The 19,400-nt window shown below is 53.7% G+C and overlaps 1 protein-coding gene across 1 annotated transcript in view; it reads right to left on the minus strand.

Annotated features, from left to right (window-relative positions):
- The window catches only part of LOC125091020 (uncharacterized), a 134,602-nt gene extending 116,094 nt beyond the window's left edge, over positions 1-18,508 (minus strand). Inside the window, exons 1-9 of the mRNA XM_047714389.1 lie at positions 18,459-18,508; positions 17,131-17,291; positions 12,253-12,323; positions 10,475-10,640; positions 10,257-10,391; positions 9,437-9,617; positions 7,364-7,509; positions 2,583-2,686; positions 202-367 (exon numbers count right to left, since the gene is read on the minus strand). Coding sequence (XP_047570345.1) covers positions 202-367; positions 2,583-2,686; positions 7,364-7,509; positions 9,437-9,617; positions 10,257-10,391; positions 10,475-10,640; positions 12,253-12,323; positions 17,131-17,291; positions 18,459-18,474 — 1,146 coding nt within the window. The 5' untranslated portion in view covers positions 18,475-18,508. The remainder of the gene's footprint in view (positions 1-201; positions 368-2,582; positions 2,687-7,363; positions 7,510-9,436; positions 9,618-10,256; positions 10,392-10,474; positions 10,641-12,252; positions 12,324-17,130; positions 17,292-18,458) is intronic.
- Positions 18,509-19,400: the final 892 nt, after the last annotated feature.

Here is a 19,400-nt window from a genome sequence, read left to right on the forward strand (position 1 = left end):
TAGGTCACCTGCTCAGAATCACCCAGCGGGCAGAACACTGTTGAGACTCAAACCCAAGATCTCTCTGTTCTGTCCCCACCGGTACCACGAGGGTCTGACACGAAGGCCTGACAGAAGCGGGTCACCCCCAGTATCCTTTCAGCAGCCAAGTGGGGGAAGGAGGACAGGGGGCCGTGTCTGGGGTGGGGGGGGGTTGCTCACCAGCAGCATGTGGACCATGGCATCCGTGGGCTGCGGGACGAAGGCCAGCGACCAGAGCCACGCCTCCATCTCGTCCGCCTCCACCTCCCCCAACACGATGAGGTCCTTCATGAGGCCCACACAGGGCTCGGTGCCACAGGAGGGCAGGGCGTCCACCAGCGGCTGCCTACAAGAGATGCCTAGCGAGGTCACGGAGGCGGCCTGCACCTGCAGAGCACCTTCCAGGCCTCCTCTGGGCATCCCGGGAATGCTTTGAGGCTCCAGGAAGGGCGACGGACATGTGTCCAGGATCACACACCCCGATATGTGTCCAGGATCACACACCCACACAGCCCTGAGCTAGGGCTGGGACCCTAGCTTTTAGGGTCTACAGGGACAAGTGCAGCTCATTCCAAACCCTGGCAGGTCTGCCCCCACCCTCGCCCCCAGGAGAGAGTGGCTTCCGCAAGACGAGCCCCGCCCACTGTTCTGCTAAAAGGCTTGCCATGGTCACTAGGGAGGGGCCGGCACCCCTGCTGTCAAACAGGAACCAAAGGCAGGAGGTGCTTTCTCCCCAAAGTCAACATCAAGACTCTTCTTTTCTTTTTGTAGATTGCAGAAAGGTTCAGAAGCTCAGAAAAGGTTTTTAACTTTTATGCAATGGTGGCTCTGAGCAGGGATGCGACTGAAGGAGAGGACGGTCCCCGGGGGCACAGCAGAAACAGGAGGCAGCAGGAGCCAGCAGGGCACACACAGGCAGACCGGGCCACCCACCCCCTGATGAGTAACGCCGGTGACTGGAGAGGACCAGACGCTCCACCCCAACCCGCCAAGCCACCCTCTGCCTGTAAATGGTCCCTGGCCTCAGTTTGCTCATCTGGAAAATGGGGATGCTGATGAATGAACCTGCCCCGACGTGCCCAGGAGCCCTTGGAAACACAGAGGTCACTTTGTCCGAGTAACGTCCTACCTGTTCTTCCCACCTCCCACCTTCGCACTCCTCTTTTCCCTACAGATTTGGGCCCTGGAGAACCACGCTCTGGTCCCGTGTGGAGGAGACAGCAGAGGCAAGAGACCTCCAAAAGGATCTGTCCTCTCAGAAACTCCTAGATTTGGGATGGGTCTCCCACCTCCCTGACTCCCAGCATCTACGTGGACCGGGGAGACACGGGCTTGTAGGAAAATCCAGAGTAGCAGGCCGGTTATATGTTACCGGGGAAAGAGGCAGTTCCTCCCAAAGTCTCCAGGCCCTTGCCTACATCAGACAACATTAAAACGTGCCTAAGTCAGACATCACTTCTATTTAAGCCCATGGATACCAGATGGAGAAGCCCAGACCGCTTAGGTTCAAATCTCATCTCGGCTGTGTGACTCTGGGCCAGAAGGAAGCCTTGGCTTCCTTCTGCACATGTAAAGCAGGAAACAGAATAAAGCCACCTAGCCCATGGGGTCCTTGCGGGGGTTAAATCAGAGAATACGGGGGTGCCTGGGTGGCTCTGTCGGCTAAATGTTCAAGTTTTGATTTCAGCTCAGATCATGATCTTGGGGTCATGGGATCGAGCCCCTGCACTGGGCTCCGTGCTCAGCGTGGAGCCTGCTTGAGATTCTCTCTCCCTCTCCTGCACCTCCCCTACCCCCCACACACTCTCTCTTTCAAATAAATAATGTTTGAAAAAATAAAAATAAATGTGAGAATACAGAGAGAGGGTTTCAGAAGGTGACTTTGCCATTCCGTCTTGCAGTCATTCAGTTAGACACTTGGCAATGCTGACTTTATAGGGTTCCCCCCCTTTCATATTTTGTAGCTGATAAGATTTTTGAGATCTTCTTGATAGCCTTTGAGAAAGTCCCAGACGTCTGGATCTTGGGGCCTGGAGAGCGGCTGGACTTCGGGAAGGAGCCCCAAGCTTCCCCCCCACCTCACAGCCCTGAGCTCAGAGAGCTCCTCAGAGATCCCACTTGGCCCCCGGGGTCTCTACACACCCCCTTGCAGGCCCCACATCAGGAGGGTCCAGGTGGTGGGATCCTAGCCTGGCGGGCTCCCCCGACCCACAGGCAGAGGGGGACCCAAGGCACATTGGAATGCTAATTCCAGCTCGAGCCAAGAGGGTCCCAGTCTGGGGAGAGAACAAAGCCTGTATTTATCCTGCCAGGCCTTTCAGCTTCAGTCCCAAGAGGGCTCGGCCCGTGGGAACCTCCAAGCTCCCTGTTTAATCACCTTCTTGGCAGCCATCCCCAGACTGAAGGACAAGTCAATATCCCAGGGATGAGAGGGGAGGAGATATCACCATCCATGCCTCCATGGGGACCTGGGACAGTGTCAAGACCAGCCAGCCCCACCCCCGTCCCCCGGACTGCCAGCCAGCTCCTGGTCCCCCTCCTCCCCGCATAAAGGTCCTTACCAGTTGTCCCGGCATTTAAAGGAAGACTGTCGCCAGAGTGTCCTCAGCTCGTCTGGGGAGAGGCCCTGGAGCTCGGACACCAGCGTCGAGAACAGTTCTGCAGCCTGGGAATCAGAGGGAGGGGCAGCGTGAGAAACCAGGCAACCTGGGGGGCAGGAGGGGACACCAGGGTCATCTCAGCCATTCCCCTGCCTTCGCGCAGGACTGCAGAGAAAGTGGAAAAGGCATTAGCATCATCTTCCGCCCAAGGTATCCTGAGGTGTCCTCAATGAAATGAGGCCATGTGTCTGGGCTTTTCTCCATGGAATCCTCAGCACATGGGCTGGCCCATTTTTACTCTTTAACAAGCATTTATTGGGCGCCTACTGTGTGCCAGGCCCTGCACTAGGAGCTAGGGACACGGTGGGGAGAAAAACAAACATGATATCCACATGTGTGGGCTTTATGCTCTAATAAAATCAGTAAGTGTTCACTGTGGCCATATCTAGTTATTACAAGGAATCTTAGCAGATTTTGTATAGTGAGATAGCAATATTTCTAGTATTTGTAATGAAAGAAACACATAATTGAGAAAAAGAAATAAAAGAACGTTTTTCAGAATTCCGAGCAGAGATGGTTAAGAACGATGTTGCCGGTTCGCTCTCTCGTGGGCAGGCCTGACCAGCACAGTCCCTTAAGGTCCAAACACACCCAAGGAAATAAAGGACTATATTCAGAGCCCGCACCGCTTAGATCTCAGGAGATACATGGTTTGGTTCTGGCTGGCTGCTGGCAGCGCCCACGCTTTCCCCAGGCTTGGCCAAGGCCAGGACTGAGCCCTTCCCCCACCCCCACCCCACCTCCTGGACACCCAGGGGTCCATTGGGGCTGGGAGCGGCGTGTCTGGCCTCAAGCCTCCTGGGCTGAGTGGTGGGGACCCAGTCTCCGTGCACACAGCTTGGCTCAGCAAGACACAGGCTGCAAACCAGACCCCTCACCGGCTAGCTCAGCCCACCCCCGGACTCCTGCCAGCACGTCTGCCCCCCAGGGTCCAGGCAGCATTCCCATAACGTGCCTTCTGTTAGCAGAGCTGGTGGCTACTCTTAGTGCTGTCTTTCCTTCCCTGTGCAGGACACCCAAGCCAGCCCCTTGTTGGGGTGGGAGATGGGGAGGTGACGGCTGGCCCTGACTGCTATCAGCCTTGAAGACTCTGTCTCCCCAGCTTGGGGCAGCTACCCTGGGGCCTCTCAATTCCAGGCCTGCTGCGTGCCTTCTGGAAGGGCTCAGACCCTTTTCCTTCCAGCTGGTGGCTGCCTTTCCCCAGCAACACCCAAGATCCTCTGGGCTCAGCCACCCATGCTTCTAAGTCCTCCAGCTAGCATGCACACTGCTGTCCCTAGCCAAGCACGCCGCCTCCTCCAGGGAGGCCTCCAGCTCCAAGTGTTGGCATCAAGACGAGATTTCCAGAGCCAGGCATGGCCGGAAGGATCTCAACAGCTCGTCCTGGTTTCCCCCCTCAGCGGGGAGAGAACAGAGTAGTCTATCCACTAATAACAAGAACACACAGTACTAATACCACCAGCACCGGTCACCTTGAACGGAGCCTCTGCTGTGTGCCAGGCACCATTCTAGGCCATGTGCATGCATCATCCCGTTTGACCTTCACAACACCCTATGCAGAGCAGCTGTCACCATCCCCACTTAACAGAGAAGATCTGCGACTCTCTGAGCACTTAAGTCAGGGGCCAGGGGTCTCAGCACTGAGTTAAGAAGTGAACCCAGACCACTTAGCTCCTAAACCCAGTCTTAACCAGTGTCCTCCGGGTTGGTGGGGCGGTGGGGGGGTGGGAGGAGTAAAAACAAACAAAAACCAAAAATCACAAGAGAAAGGAAAGCCCTGATTTGTAGCAGTTGCTGATTTCCACGGTGCCAATACCCCCGCTGCGGCCCCTCCCCAGCGGTCCACCGGCGGCACGGGATGCACTCGGGAAGAGCAGCACGGAGGCGCCATGGGGCGTCCTGTTCCTACAGGCGCCAACAGCAGGTGCGAATGACCTCGAGGGTGGAGGTCACAGGCAAGCGACGGTTCTGAGTACTCACTACTTTTGTTTCTAAAGGGACTTATTTCTAACTCAATCGCTCATAATGTCTGCATGGAACAACCAGCCTGCAGAATTCCTACCATCAGCTCTGATACACCACGGTCTACCCTTGGCTGTACACAGTTGGTGTTTAATAAAGATCCATGATTTGGGCTCCCTATTCTTAGAATACTGGATGCTAACTCTGAGCCATGCTGTCTCCCTGAGTCCTACCGCCCTTCGGCGGTAGGTAGGGGGGAGCTGACCCACCCTGCCTCTGTTCAGGCCTCCTCCCACATCGCTGACTGATGCTCACAGCTCAGCAGCCTGCTGCCCCCCACGTCGAAGCTCCTGGGCCTCTCCTCAGAGGGTCAGTCTGGGGAATTTGCTCTCTATTGAACAGAGTCCCGGTTTTGTTTCCAAACCGAAAAGCCAATCTTGTCTCCTGCCCACCGACAATGGAGAGGGGCAGGGGCATTCCACGCTGAAGCTGTGGAGGTCGGTCCCCCCGGCAACCGGGAGGGGGGGTAGGTGGGTGGCAAGGAGCTGCTTGCTGAGCACTGAGGCATCCCTGGAAAGCCATTTTCAGGAACAAGGTCTCAGCCACTCAGCCCCACCCCGGGGGACCTCCCCAGGGGCAACAAGGTACTTCCTTCCTCAAGCTATAAATACACAGCAGCCGACCTGTGCCCTCTGGGGCTGGTGCTGCCAGTCTCCCGGAGGGGGAGCGGCAGGCCCGCAGCATGCCTTGCCCTGAGTCACCTCTGCCAGGGGGAAATGCCCAGTCTGGGAGTCAGAGCATGCTCTGGGGGCCAGACGAGAGGAAGCAGGCCTGTCCTGCGGCTTCCCAGCGGGTCACAAGGATCAGCAGCACGACGGTTAGCACAGAGGCTGTAAAGCGGCCATTCTCAAAGAGGGGTACCGGGCAGCACCTGGAGACATTTTGGTGCTCACAACTGGGGAAGGGGGTGTTGCTTACACTCTACCATGCACAGGACGGCCCCCACAGTAAAGAATGATCTGGCCCAAGGGGCCAGTCACGTCAAGGTAAGAACCCCACTGTGGGGGCAGGCCGCCTGGCTTGACAGCTGGCATGGTCACTTACTGGCAGGTGGCCTGGAGGACCATCTCATGAGGCAGGTGGCCCCTTTCCCATGGGCTGCTCTCTGACTCCCACAGAAGCCCCCGGTGAGGCCCACCGGATTGACAAGCTAGGAACCCGGCTCCCAAAACAGAGAGGATAGATATCCACACAGACACAAAACGTATAGTGTGTGTGTGTGTGTGCGCACACTATGCATTCGCTATACTCATATGTAATACAGTCTGCTTATTCAATATTTTCTACCACATATTTAATACGTAGTCAATAAAGACAATATCGTCTCCCTACGTATTCAATATATTGTTAAATATTATATATTTTCTCAGGGTCTTTCTGAATCTGACCCTTCTCTCCCCACCTCCAACCCAGACCATTGTCCTTCATGTCACATCCCCCCGCGTTACTGTAAGAGCCTCTTAGGGGGACTCCCGGCATCCTGCCTGACCCTCGGTCTATTCTCCAGCCTCAGCCTGCGCATGAGCGTTAAAATGCACATCAGATTGTGACCTCGCCCCTCTGCACAACACCTTCCAAGGCACCCAGACGCCTGATCCCAGCCCCCACCTGCCCGGTCTGAGTATCGGGGCCCGGGGTCTGGGCATCGGTGTATCTGAGAAGCACCCACACCCCATGCTGCCCTTTGGAGGGCGACGCTGTGCCTGGAACACTCGGCATCATGCCTACAGCTGGGGACAGAGGCCCAGCTCTGCCCGTCCCAAGTGACCAATTTCGGTTCCCCAAATCCTGGGTCCTGTGTAAGCAGCCAGTGAAACGGGTATTATCCAGAATAAACAAGCAAGGATAGGGGGAACCCTCCCAGGCTGTTACAGGAGCAGAGGAAAAACACTCCTTTCTGTTCTCAGCACACAGGCGCTGGGGCCTGAATCAGAAAAATCCCCGTATCTCTCATGTCTTCCATGGGAGGCCAGGGCTCTCATGCTAACTCAGCAGCAACTCTGGATTGGGGCAGAAATCGTGGCTGCGGAGGAATTCTCCACAATGTCAGTGGTGGTGGCACCCAGTGCTGTGAAGGGCAGGATGGTGGGAGAAAGATCGCTATGTGGGCTGGAACATTCTAGAAATCATCCTGACTGTAAGACCTTGCAGGAGCCGCCCCACTGGTTCTCACCGTCCAGCTCCAGGGAGGCTGGGTGTCCTGCTCTCCAGAACTGTCCTCAGGGCTCAGGCTCTGGATTCTGGTCTTTCCAAGTTCTTTTCAGAGCTCCTTCCCCCTAGATTTCAAAGAGACCACCCCAGGTCTCAACCAAATCCAATGTCTTCTGCTTGAGACTCCTAGTCCAAAGTGGTCACTCAGCCACATCCCTCCCCCATTCAGAAAGCCAGCCTGAGAGCCCAACAGGACTATTTGTCCATATACAGAGGAAAGAAAGGTCTTCTCTTTGCTCACATCCTATCTATACTGGCGCACAAGGTTTGGCACACAACCCTTCTTTTGCTTGTGTAACCAGGCACGGCTATGCAGTGCACAACCTGTACAACTGTACATAGCAGCTCTGATCCTGAACATGTAGATCATAAAAGATTTGACCAAAAAAGAACAGGGTGTGCCAGGGACCCCGGCCAGATTCTGGCTTAGGACTGGAGAAAGCACTTACCTCAAAGCTCGTGGTCTGAGCCAGACACAGTTTCCTCACTGATGCGGCCACCATGACCACCGTAGCCTGAGACGGTGTTTCCTCCCATTCGTACAACAGGCTGCTTGGAGTCACATCTCCATCATCTGGATCTGATATAGGAAGCACTAGATGGGGATGACCATATGGGGGAATGCCAGAATGAGAAGAATGTCCCCTGAGAGCCACCCCCAACCCTACTAATGCTTCCTTCTGCATGTTTCTGACAAGGGGCATAAGGAGGTGGGGGTGGGGACATGCGCAAGGAAAATCATGGCAGCACTGTTGCTACCAGCAAAAGACGGGAAACCACCTTTATACCCATCTGTGAGCGATAGTCAAATAAGGTAACTCCAAAGCCCTCGTGGGAGGGACAGAGAAAACATGAGAAGTCCCTCCATGCAATCAAAGGTTATTTCAGAAATAAAACGGTCAGACACCTACCGTATGATTCTATCCACATGGTATGTCCTGATGGGGCAAACCCAGACAGACAGACTGGCTGCCAGGGGGTGATGGGGGTTGGGGGGATTTGTTTGTGGAGTCACGGAAATGTTGCAAAGTTGGTTGCCATGGTAGGTGTAGGACTCTGACTATACTAGAAGCCATCAAATTATAGACTTTAAATGGATTAATTGTACAGCAGGCCAATTAAAAATTTTTTAACTAAAAAATAAAAAATAAAAATAAAACCCCTTATGGGGCACCTGGGTGGCTCAGTCAGTTGAGCGTCTAACTCTTGGTTTCAGTTCAGGTCATGATCTAAGGGTGATGAGATCAAGCCCCACATTGGGCTCTACGCTCAGCATGGAATCTGCTTGAGGTTCTCCCTCCCTCCCTCCCTCTCCCTCCTGCTCTCCCTTTCTCTCTCTCAAAACAAATAACTCTTTAGGGACGCCTGGGTGGCTCAGTCGGTTAAGAGTCTGCCTTTGGCTCCAGTCATGATCCAGGGGTCCTGTGATCGAGCCCCGCATCGGGCTCCCTGTTCAGTGGGGAGCCTGCTTCTCCTTCTCCCTTTTCCCCTCCCCCACCCCACCCTGCTTGGGCTCTCTGGCTCTGTCAAATAAATATGTAAAATCTTTAAGGAACAATAAAAAATAAATATACCTTTAAAAACAAAATAAAACCACTCGTATCCTAGTGAAGATACGATTAGACACAACTAGCTGCTCACTCACAGCTAGCACGGTGCCCGAGGGAGCGCTCAGGGGGCAGGTTCTTAGCCCGTGTTCCATGGGGCCAGAGAGGGTGCTGGGAAACCACAGGGCTCCATCCCCACCTGCCAGGCTCTCCCGCAGTGGAGCAGTGAGCCTGGGCTCAGAAGCACAAGGGGTCCCATCCAGAGCTACAGAACGGAGCTGGGGGTTCGAGTCTCGGCTCTGCCTCTCACTAGCCGTGTGACCTCAGACAAGTCCTCTTACCCTTGGAGGCACCGTTTCCTTATTTGAAAATGCAACTAATAACAGTACCTTCCTCATGGTACCCTCACAATAAGAACCAAATTAAATAATCCACATGAAACACTCAGCACAGCTCGGGGCCCGAGTAAATCCTTCCCAAGCGTCAGCAGTTAGAAGCATTTTCATTATTCAGAGAAACAGGTTTTCAATCATGCAAAATTATCTTTTCCCTCAGATGCACACCTTGCTTCCTTCTTCCCATGCAGCGCTGGAGGAGAGAGCCAGGCTCCGGGGAAGGCTATATGTTGGCAGAGACTTCCCAGAAAAATCAGGAAAGGTGAGTCAGCTTGCCCCCTGCTCCCCCAAAATGGTCAGGTCATCAGATGGAAGGTTTTGTGGGGGAGGTCCCCCACAAAAGCAGGGAACCAGAAGATTCTAACTCCACTGAAGACAACCCAGGGGGAAGGTCAAGACCAAGCCTGAGCCCTCTGAGCCGGCAGAAATTTCTGGAGAAACTTCTAGAAAAAGAGCCTGACTCTTCTGACGATAGCCATTTTCAGAAATGGTTCAAGACAGAGCCTAGGCCTGCTTGAGCCCCTCTACCAAGGGAGGTCCCAAGACTCCTCTGAGGGCCCTCACGTCCACCCTTAGTCACCTGTGACATCCGACTCCAGGGACATCTCACGCAGCAGGGTGATCGAGTTAAGGGTCCGCGTCTGCACAGCACTTGCCTTCTCCGAGAGGGGCCCCACAGTGTCCAGCTCCGTGCAGGAGGCCTCCCTCAGCACACCAGCCTGGAAACTCTGGAGGCAGATGAGGCGGGAGGCCAGGCCAGCCTGCGGGACCACAGGGACGGGGAGAGGCAGGGGCTCAGGGGAGGCCCAGGCTGGGAAGGAAGCTGGTGGCTAATGGGGCCCCTGGAGGGCAGGAGGGAATGAGGTGGGGCACACTGGGCCTTCAACAGGGGACCTCAGCACCCCCCCCCCCAACCAACCTGGGTCATAGTACCAGTAACCCAAGCAAAGCCTGACTGGGGGGGGGGGGGGGGGGGGCTGGTGAGGGAGCGCAGGGGAAGGAAGATGGTCCCAGAAACAGGCACCTGTGCGGAGGCCAGATATCAAGACTTTGTCTAATAGTACTTAAGGGTATCAAGGATCATCTCTTTTTCTTCCCTAGAAACATACTATTTACAAGACATATTCTCTGCAGGGAGCTGTGGGCAGGAGGGGAGGAGAGGAAGTGGGGAGCCAGGCCGCCAGTGGGAGCAGAGCGGGGAGGGAGAAGGGAGAGCAAGCGGGGGAGGAAAGCTGGAGATGGGGCCGGAGGGGAGAAGTTTGGAGGGAAGGAGAAAGAAGGAAAGGGAAAGGAAGGGACTGACCGTGTAGATGTATAGATGGGGCAGGAGAGGGAGTTGAGGGAGGAGGAGAAGGAAGGCGGGACTGGGGGACTGGGTGGGAGGACCTGGAGGCACTTACCTCCTCCCGCGGCAGGGCCTGGGAGCGCAGGGAGGAGCGCACTCGGCGCAGGGAGCAGAGGGCCAAGTCCTTGGTCTTGCGCAGTTGGGCACCCTGTGGCTGGTACGTGGTGGGACACCTGCCCAGGACGTCCACCTGGGCGAGCGGAATCCCCGTCAGCTCCGCGTGAGCCCCCAACTCCGCCCCCGCCCCCGCCCCCTCCAGGCTCCCGGCATCACCTCTTCGAGGGTCTGGGGGCCACGAGCGTCCGGGAGCCCCTGTAGGAGGCTCAGCACTGCGCGCTTCACGTTCAGCGCCCAGAGCGGCTCTGCGCGGCGGGGACACAGGCGGGCCACGCGCCCTGCCTGCAGGACAAAGCGCAGCGGGTGGCGGCCCAGGGCGGCGCTGGGGACGGTGGAGGAGAGTCACGCAGAGGCCCTCCGAGGCGCCAGGCCGCCTGGGCCGAGGTACCCCTGCTCCCCCGGCTTTAGGTCAGTGAGTCTAGGAAGCCCCCTGGAGAACCCAGCATCTTCCCAAATAGCCTTGCTTCCCCCTTCAGCTGTGTTCTCCGGCAACTGGTAACTTCAGAATCAAACACAAGGGGCAGCCGACTCTGCTCAGAGCTGCCCCCCCCCCCCCTTATTAACACTTACCCCCAAATTACCTGTGCGTGACCTGCCTCAAAGAATACAAGTCCGCACTTGTAAGAGCTTTCTGAACAAAGATTCTCATTCGCCCAGCTCACCTGGGAGGCACCTAGCATCCCTCCCCACACACACGTTAACAGAGGAACAGACCGGAATGTGACTGGTTCCAGGCACCAGCTGGGATTTGAACCCAGGCAGGCAGGCTCCAGTGTCATGGATCTCAGAACTCTCATCACCCCCCATCTCGCCACCCCACCCACCAGAGGAAGTGACTTGAGACTCCATCACTGTGCAAATGAGGAAAAGAGACCCACCCATCACCTGGACCAATGGAGCCTGCGTCCTGCATCCGACAGGTGAGCGGATGGGAGGGGGGAGGTGATGTGCAGAGACATCCCCACCATTTTGGGGGGTGGGGTGGGCAGAATAGAGCCAAACTCCAGCAAAGTGTCCCTACTCGAACCTCCTGGGAAGGTCACTGCCTCTTCTCCAGCCCCAGCAGGAATCTGGGGGCCTTCTGGGAGTAGCCCCCCTGGGTCCCAGGCCTGGCCCTAGAGAAATGCTAATGGTGCCCGCCCTTCCAGAATAGCAAATGTCAGTCTGGCCTCAAGGAGCTGACAGCCCGCAGCCCCGTGACTTAGCATTTCTGATGAGGGGCCCACGGACAATAGCCCGCACTGCCCCCGGAGAGGAGACCACCCTAGGCCTTTCAGCGGGGATCCATCTGCCCCCACAGTGTCCCCCGTCCCTGCACCCCCCCACACACACACAAAGCTTTTTTTTTTTTTTTAACAAATGAATTTGCAATAAAAAAGGAAGAGGAATCTGCAGAGATGGGCTTGTCTTCAGTCTTGCGGCTGGACTGAGCTTTGAGGCCACAGAGGCCACTGTCAGCGAGTCCTGGGAAACAAGCCAGAGGGAGAATTCCAGGCTTGGTCCTTGGTTGGGTCACAAAAGGGAGGCTTAGCTTGGGACAGGAAAGGCCATGGGTCTCCAAGAAAACCCCCATCTCAGCAGAGATGGTGGGGGGGGGGGCTTCTTTAATGGAAGATACCAGTGTCTTCCAGAATGCACTCAAAGAAAATGCCCAGAGGCTGCCTGACAAACACAAAATCTGGACATGCTGGAGGTGATTGGCAGGGAAATAGGAGGTGAGTTCCATCCACCAGGTAAGGGAAGGCCACTGAGAGTGACTTAAGCCTCCTATATAGGTCCTCATCGATGATCTGCTCTGGGAGCCTACAAGGTTAAAATCAAAGGGGGTGTCATTCTTCCAATCTAACTTGGTACAGCCAGCACCTGGCAGCTCTCGGAAGAAGATATGGGGCTCGCACGTCCTGTCCCATGAGGAGCAAGGCCTAGTGTCTTACCTCAAATTCTCTGAGTCCTTCAGAACTGCCACCTTGGACCCCAGGATAGATGTCACCTGGAATTCTTGGAGCTGAAGCGGAAAGGCCCATGAGTCAGGGACCTCTCCCAGGATACCCAGGACCTCACTAGCTTCCCTATGCGCAAAGCAGTTCTGGGGTCAGCAGGAGACACAGCCCCAGGTAGTGGGGTAGGCAGAGAGATCCCTCCCTTGGACAGAAGGTTCTAGTTCCCAGGTGGGGGAGGCCAAGTATCTCCAAAGGGTCAATAGGAAAAACAGCCAGGGCCTACCGCTCCCCAGTAAATGTTCGAAAGTTCACCCTACTTTCTCCTTTTGCCCAAAAGGCCCTGGAAATTGGAGTAAGAGATTCCTATGGCTATCCAGTAAAAACAAAACAGGTTCGGACTGCTAAGCAAACGAACAGGGAAAAAAAAAAAAAGACTTTGCCCACCATGAATAAAACACTTGGATATCCCCATAACACCACGGGCATATGCAAGTGCACGCGCGTGTGGGTGTGCGTGTGTCCTTCCTGCCAAAGAAGGTGGACTTCCTAAAGAAGAAAAATAAAACCGCCCCTAAAAACTGCCTCCCTAACCTGACGGATCCCACTTTGTAAAAAACGGACTCTTCCGAGAGCAGTCTTAGGTTGATAGCAATATTGAGAAGGATGTACAGATTTCTCATATACCCTATGGATACCCATACCCACACACCCCCCCCAAACTGAAACCCCCACCAGCATAGCACACATGTTATAAACACATCATCACCACCCGAAGCCCACGGTTTACAACGGGGCTCACTATGGGGGGGGGTGTGCGTTTTGTGGGTTTGGACACACGTAACACGACATGCATCTACCATTAGAGCATTGTATAGAAGTTTCCCTGCCCCAGGATTTCGCTTTTTCCAAAGTGATTTATCTTCACTCATCTTGTCTAAAACCCGTTTCCTCTCTCCCCTGCAAACCAGCTCCCCTCCACCAGCAGAGGGTCTGTCATCTCCCCAGTCACCCAGGCTTGAAATGTTGAGGTAAATACAGTCCCCCTTGGCCCCAAGAGGCTGTCTGGGACAATGGATCCCTCAGGCATGGAACGGACACCACTTACTGGCCGACCACTTGGTTGAAAGCTGCCCACTGCGACTGTATTCCATATGCCCCAGATTTTCCATAGAAACATAGAGACATGGAAGATCGTTTTTGAAAACCCACTGCACTGTGTACTTCAAAATGGTTAAAAAGAGGGTGCCCGGGTGACTCAGTCCGTGGAACAATCCAACTTGATTTTGGCTCAGGTGATGATCTCAGGGTTGTGAGATCGAGCCCCACAATGGACTCCCCTATCAGCAAGGAATCTGGTTCTCTCTCTCACTGACTCTCCCTCCCCACTCCTTCCCCCTCTAAGATAAATAAATCTCTAAAAATACATATTAAAAAAAATAAAGATCTGAATAGAGCTACCCATGACCCAGCAATCGCACTACTGGGTATTTACCCTAAAGATACAAATGTAGTGATCTGAAGGGGCACGTGCACCCGAATGTTTATAGCAGCAATGTCCACAGTAGCCAAACTATGGAAAGAACCTGGATGTCCATCAACAGATGAACGGATAAAGAAGATGTAGTATAGGGGCGCCTGGGTGGCTCAGTGGGTTAAAGCCTCTGCCTTCAGCTCAGGTCATGATCCCAGGGTCCTGGGATCGAGCCCCGCATCGGGCTCTCTGCACAGTGGAGAGCCTGCTTCCCTTCCTCTCTCTCTGCCTGCCTCTCTGCCTAATTGTGATCTCTCTGTCAAATAAATAAATAAAATCTTTTAAAAAAAAAAAAAAGAAGATGTAGTATATATACACAATGGAATACTATGCACCCATCAAAAGAAACGAAATCTTGCCATTTGCAATGACATGGATGGAACTAGAGGGTATTATGCTAACTGAAATAAGTCAATCTGAGAAAGACAATTATTATATGATCTCATTGATATGAGGAATTTGAGGAATAAGACAGAGGATCCTAGGGGAAGGGAGGGAAAAAGGAAACAAGATGAAACCAGAGAAGGAGACAAACCATAAGAGAATCTTAATCTCAGGAAACAAACTGAGAGTTGCTGGAGGGTACTGGGTAGAGGGAAGGGAGAGGGCGGTTGGGTTATGGACATTGGGTAGGCTATGTGCTATGGTGAGCGCTGTGAATTGTGTAAGACTGATGATTCACAGACCTGTACCCCTGAAACAAGTAATACATTATATGTTGATTTAAAATATAACAATAAAAAAAATGAAGATCTGATACAGACTGTGATGTGGATGAACCTTGAAAACATTACACTCAGTGAAAGAACCCAGACAAAGAAGTTGACATGTTGATGGCGTATTGATGGCGATAAGTGATTCCACTTCTAGGCGGCACCTCCCCAGCAAATTCCCAGAGGCTGGAAGTGAACTAGAGATCCAGGGGGCCGGCAGGGAGGAGGAAGGGGGTGTTACCATGTGGTGGGTATAGTGCTTCTGTTTGGGCTGATAAACAAGCAGCTGGAGACGGTAGCTGTAATCACGTATGTAATTTGTACGTACGTACACATTTACGGAACTTCGTAAATGCATTTGTTGCCACGGAATTATACACTGAAAATGGTTAATGAAACAGGAGGGGCACCTGGGTGGCTCAGTGGGTTAAGTGTCTGACTCTTGATCTCGGCTCAGACCTTGATCTCCGGGTCCTAAGTTCAAACCCCACATTGGGCTTCACGCTGGGCACAGAGTCTGCTTAAATAATTAAGCAAACAACTAATTAATTAATTAGTAAATGTCGTGATATATATTTTACCATAATTTTTATTGTTTTTTTTTAAGATTTTATTTATTTATTTATTTATTTCACAGAGATCACAAGTAGGCAGAGAGGCAGGCAGAGAGAGAGAGGAGGAAGCAGGCTCCCCGCTGAGCAGAGAGCCCGATGCGGGGCTTGATCCCAGGACCCTGAGATCATGACCTGAGCCGAAGGCAGAGGCTTAACCCACTGAGCCACCCAGGCGCCCTTTACCATAATTTTTAAAAGGACTAAGGGCATCTGGGTGGCTCAGTTTAAGCATCTACCTTTGGCTCAGGTATGCTCTTGGGGTCCTGGGATCGAGCCCCATTTCGGGCTCACTGCTCAGCAGGGAGTCTGCTTCTCCCTCTCCCTCTGCCCCATCCTACTGCCCTAATTCACGGTGTTAGAACTCAGCAGGATCTTTGGAAAAGTGACCGGAAGGGAGAATGGGGCAAGGTTAGAGGGTTTGTGTTTCATTTCTTGATCTGGTGCTGAGTGCACACATGTTTTGTTTGTGAAAATTCATTGTTCTGGAAATTTCTTTTCATACTTTAATTGATGGCTTCCTGAGTGCACGTAAAATTTCCGTTTTTACCAAAAATCTTTGATAAAAGCCAGTTTTTTTCTATTCTTGAAAACAATGGACATTACCTTTTTTTTTTTTTTTAATTATTTTTTTAGAAAGTGCAGCAGGGGGAGGCACAGAAGGAGAAAGAGAATCTTAGCCAGCCTCCACGTCCAGTGTGGAGTCCGACAAAGGCTCCATCTCACGACCCTGAGATCGTGACCTGAGCTGAAATCAAGAGTCGGACGCTCCACCGACTGAGCTACCCAGGGTCCCATCAATTTTTTTTAATGCTAAGAACAAAGCAACCAAATCAATCAGCAGCAGCACACCATTTACTTTGTGAAAACTAGCCCTGTGGGGGAAAAAAACAGGTGGCTGCTGGTATTTTGAGGGACATGAGCAGGCAAAGACACCACCAAAATGGCAGGTCTGAGCCAAACAGACATTCTGGATGATTTAAGAATCCAGAGGCAAGTCTGCCTCGGTGGCTCAGTTAGTTAAGCATCTGCCTTTGGCTCAGGTCATGATCTCAGGGTCCTGGGATGGAGCCCCGCATCAGGCTCCCTGCTCGGTGGGGAGTCCGTCCCTCCCCTACCCCCACTTGTGTGCTCTCTCTCACTCACTCTCACTCTCTCTCATAAATAAAATCTTTAAAAAGGAAAAAAAAATTCAGAGGCAGCTCAGAGTCACCCCATGGCATACCCCATCCTGTGATCTACATGAAACATAAAAATATAAAAAGTTTTGAGAAACTCTTGTCAGCAAGTGCTCCAGCCAGTTCGAAACTGCTTCTCAAGCCTGAGAGAAGACTCCAGTGAAACAAAGTGGCCATTTACACAGGGTGGGAGGGTCTGTGCAGGAGAATCAGCAGGAAGGAGACAGGAAAGAAAGGGCAGGCACTTCCACTACTGAGAACACAAGGGAGCTCTGGGGAAATCCTGATGAAAGGCAATCTATGACCACCAAGTCTAGCTCATAGTTCTGGCTTGACTGAACCCAGAGCAAACACCACCACCACACCACCTACCGTTCGCCTTTAACCCGAGCCATGGATCCAGGCACTGCAAGGCCCAGTGCCCAGTATAAAGCTGCCCGGGGAAGGCCTGGGGGCCCCATCCAGTATCGGGTAACCACTCCAGTGTTCATTTGTCTACAAGGCTCTTGACTCGATTTGGCTTTTTTCACTCCTGGGGCTGGTGGGTTCCCCAGCTTTGACCCTCATTCCTACCAAAGACACATCCCCCTGTCCCCATCCCATGGGTCTACTTGCTCCATGGAATACTGACACTCTTTTTTTAACCACTGCTATTCCCCCCACGGGGCACTTCCTTCAACCAAAATGGCACCATGTTCCCACGTCACCCTCCAGAGTCCTGACTTGTTGATTCTGAGAATCCTCAGAAATCTCCTCTCTGTTGGAAAGCTGGGGTTTGTGGCTTCCCCTTGGCCCTCCCCAGTATCACTGTGACTTCTCTGTTGCCCAAAGACACTCACCCATAAGGCCATCTGGCATGGGCCCAGCACATCGATGATGACCAAGCCTTGGAGGCCAAGGCCGCTCCCCTCCACTGGGTCCCCCTGCAGGCCAGTACTGGTGTTGGTGGAAAACTGATAGATGTATCTGGTGCCCACAGGAAGGTGGGGATCAGCTGACCCTGGAGAGCAGACAGAGGGCACTGGGTCACCTTGACAACCCATCACCTTTGGGTACCCAACTGCATGGAGACTATCTGGACATAATTGTTCCCACCTCCCTCCCTCCATCTGGGCCCTGAACTGCCTGCCCCAAGTACAGGAGAAGGCTGGGGGGCTGTACCCTCCTATGAAGGCAAAAAGAAAATTAAAATATTAACAGTTAGTGCTTAATAAATGGTAACCCGTGTTCTCAAGTACTAAGAGCTCCTTCGAAGAGCTTTAAATGTCAACTTTGGCCTCTTCCCACTTGATGGGGGACCCAGTTGCCATAACCAAAACCACCTCTAGGCTTTGCAAAACATCCCTGAAGGGAAAAATCCTGCTGGTTCAGAACCACTTATCTACACCCACGTGAACTCATTCAGGCCTCTTAACCAACTCTGGGATGGGTGCTCTCATTTTCCCCATTTTATACAGGTAGAAACCAGAGAGGTTAACTAACTCATGCAAGGTCACACAGCTGGGACGCCAACCTTGGGAATCCGACTCCTCGCCTACTGCCTTGAGGACTGGAGTGTGTGCAAGGAGAGCATTGCCCTAACCCCTTACCGGGGGCAGAACCATCAAGCTCACCAGCCTCAGGGGCACTGAGGTGGCGGAAAGGGCTGATTTAGGGAGCAAACAGCTCTGTACTTCTCTAACCCTCTATTTAGGCCAGGGGACCAATTGCAAAACCTGAGTGTGATAGCCCACCCTTCTCTGGGGCTTGCAGGTGACTTACCGTGTTCCTGAGCTCAGACAGAGACATACCTTCCACTCCCAGGATGCTCTTCTCCCTCCAAAGAATTTGCCTGAGGTTCTCTCATGTGTTCCACCCCAAAATGCAAATAGAATCACCCAGTACAGATGTTTATTGCACGGGAGGACCACAGGGGCATGAGGCCAAAGCCCGAGGCGTGTTACCTTGGGTGTGTTGTTTGCTTCCCTAACTGCTGACGACCAGATGGCCTTTCCAGAACTGGCCTTGCTCCGCCCACCCCGCCTCTCCTGGGAATGGGGACATGCCCTCCGAGGCTGTCCCTAATCACACCTGGCAGGTGGTCAGCTTTGTTCCTACCGCCACCCCCACCCCATCCCGTCTCCTGGTCACCAGAGGTGTGATAAGGCCTCCCCGGAGAGCTGCTCACCTGGGCACGCCATCATGCAGGAGGCCGCTGGTCTCACCAGTGAGTCTGGAATTTCTGAAATCACAGATCAGATGGAAGGAGGGCAAGGCCAGAAGGAGGACAACCCACTGACCTACTTGTGAATGGGACACTGAAGGGTTCAATGGGATAAGAGGCAATGCCACCTCTCCTCTTCCCCGTAGGGCTGGGAGTGACCTCCCCACTCCTTACCCAACCTGCTCTTCCCCATCTTGCTCACCGGCACCACCGTCCCGATGGCTTAAGCTGGTGAGGCAGGAGTCATCTGGGCTTCTACTCCCTTCCCTTACCGCCAGCCCTGTGCCAGCGCATCAGCACACCTGCCAATTCCATCACCAAATCCAAGTCTCCCTCACTCCCACCCTCCATCCCTCCATATCCATCCCTCCCTCCCTCCATCTCTCCATCTCTCCCTCTCATCCCCTCCCCACTCCCTCCATCTCTCTCTCCCTCCCTCTCTCCATCACTCCTCTGTGAGTCTCTATCTCCCCAGCCATCACTCTAGGCGACGCCATGCCTTCTCTTGCCTAGATAGCAGCAGCCTCCTAACAAGTGCCCATGTCCCCAGTTCATCATCCACTGCTAGAGTCATCTTAAAAACCTAAAGGTCGCAACACTCCTGGTGTAACAGCTCCTAAGCCTCCGGGCCACCACGTGCACTGGTAAGACGTCCTTAGCGCAACCGCCGGCCTCGCTCTGCCCTCTGGCCACACCCCATCCCGCCCTCACCATCCAGCCACACTGGCTCTCCTTCAGCTCAAGGCCTCCGCCCACCCTGTTCCCTCCTGCCCACTCTTCCTCCTGCTCGTCACAGCCCAGGCTCCTTCGGGTCTCGCCCCAGCAGGCCCGTCCCAGACCATGATCCAACACAGCCAAACCAAGAGGCTGCAGCAAGTGAACGGTGGGTCTAGCGCTGCTGCCTGG

This window comes from Lutra lutra, chromosome 18 (genome assembly GCF_902655055.1).
Source record: "Lutra lutra chromosome 18, mLutLut1.2, whole genome shotgun sequence".
NCBI lineage: Eukaryota > Metazoa > Chordata > Mammalia > Carnivora > Mustelidae > Lutra > Lutra lutra.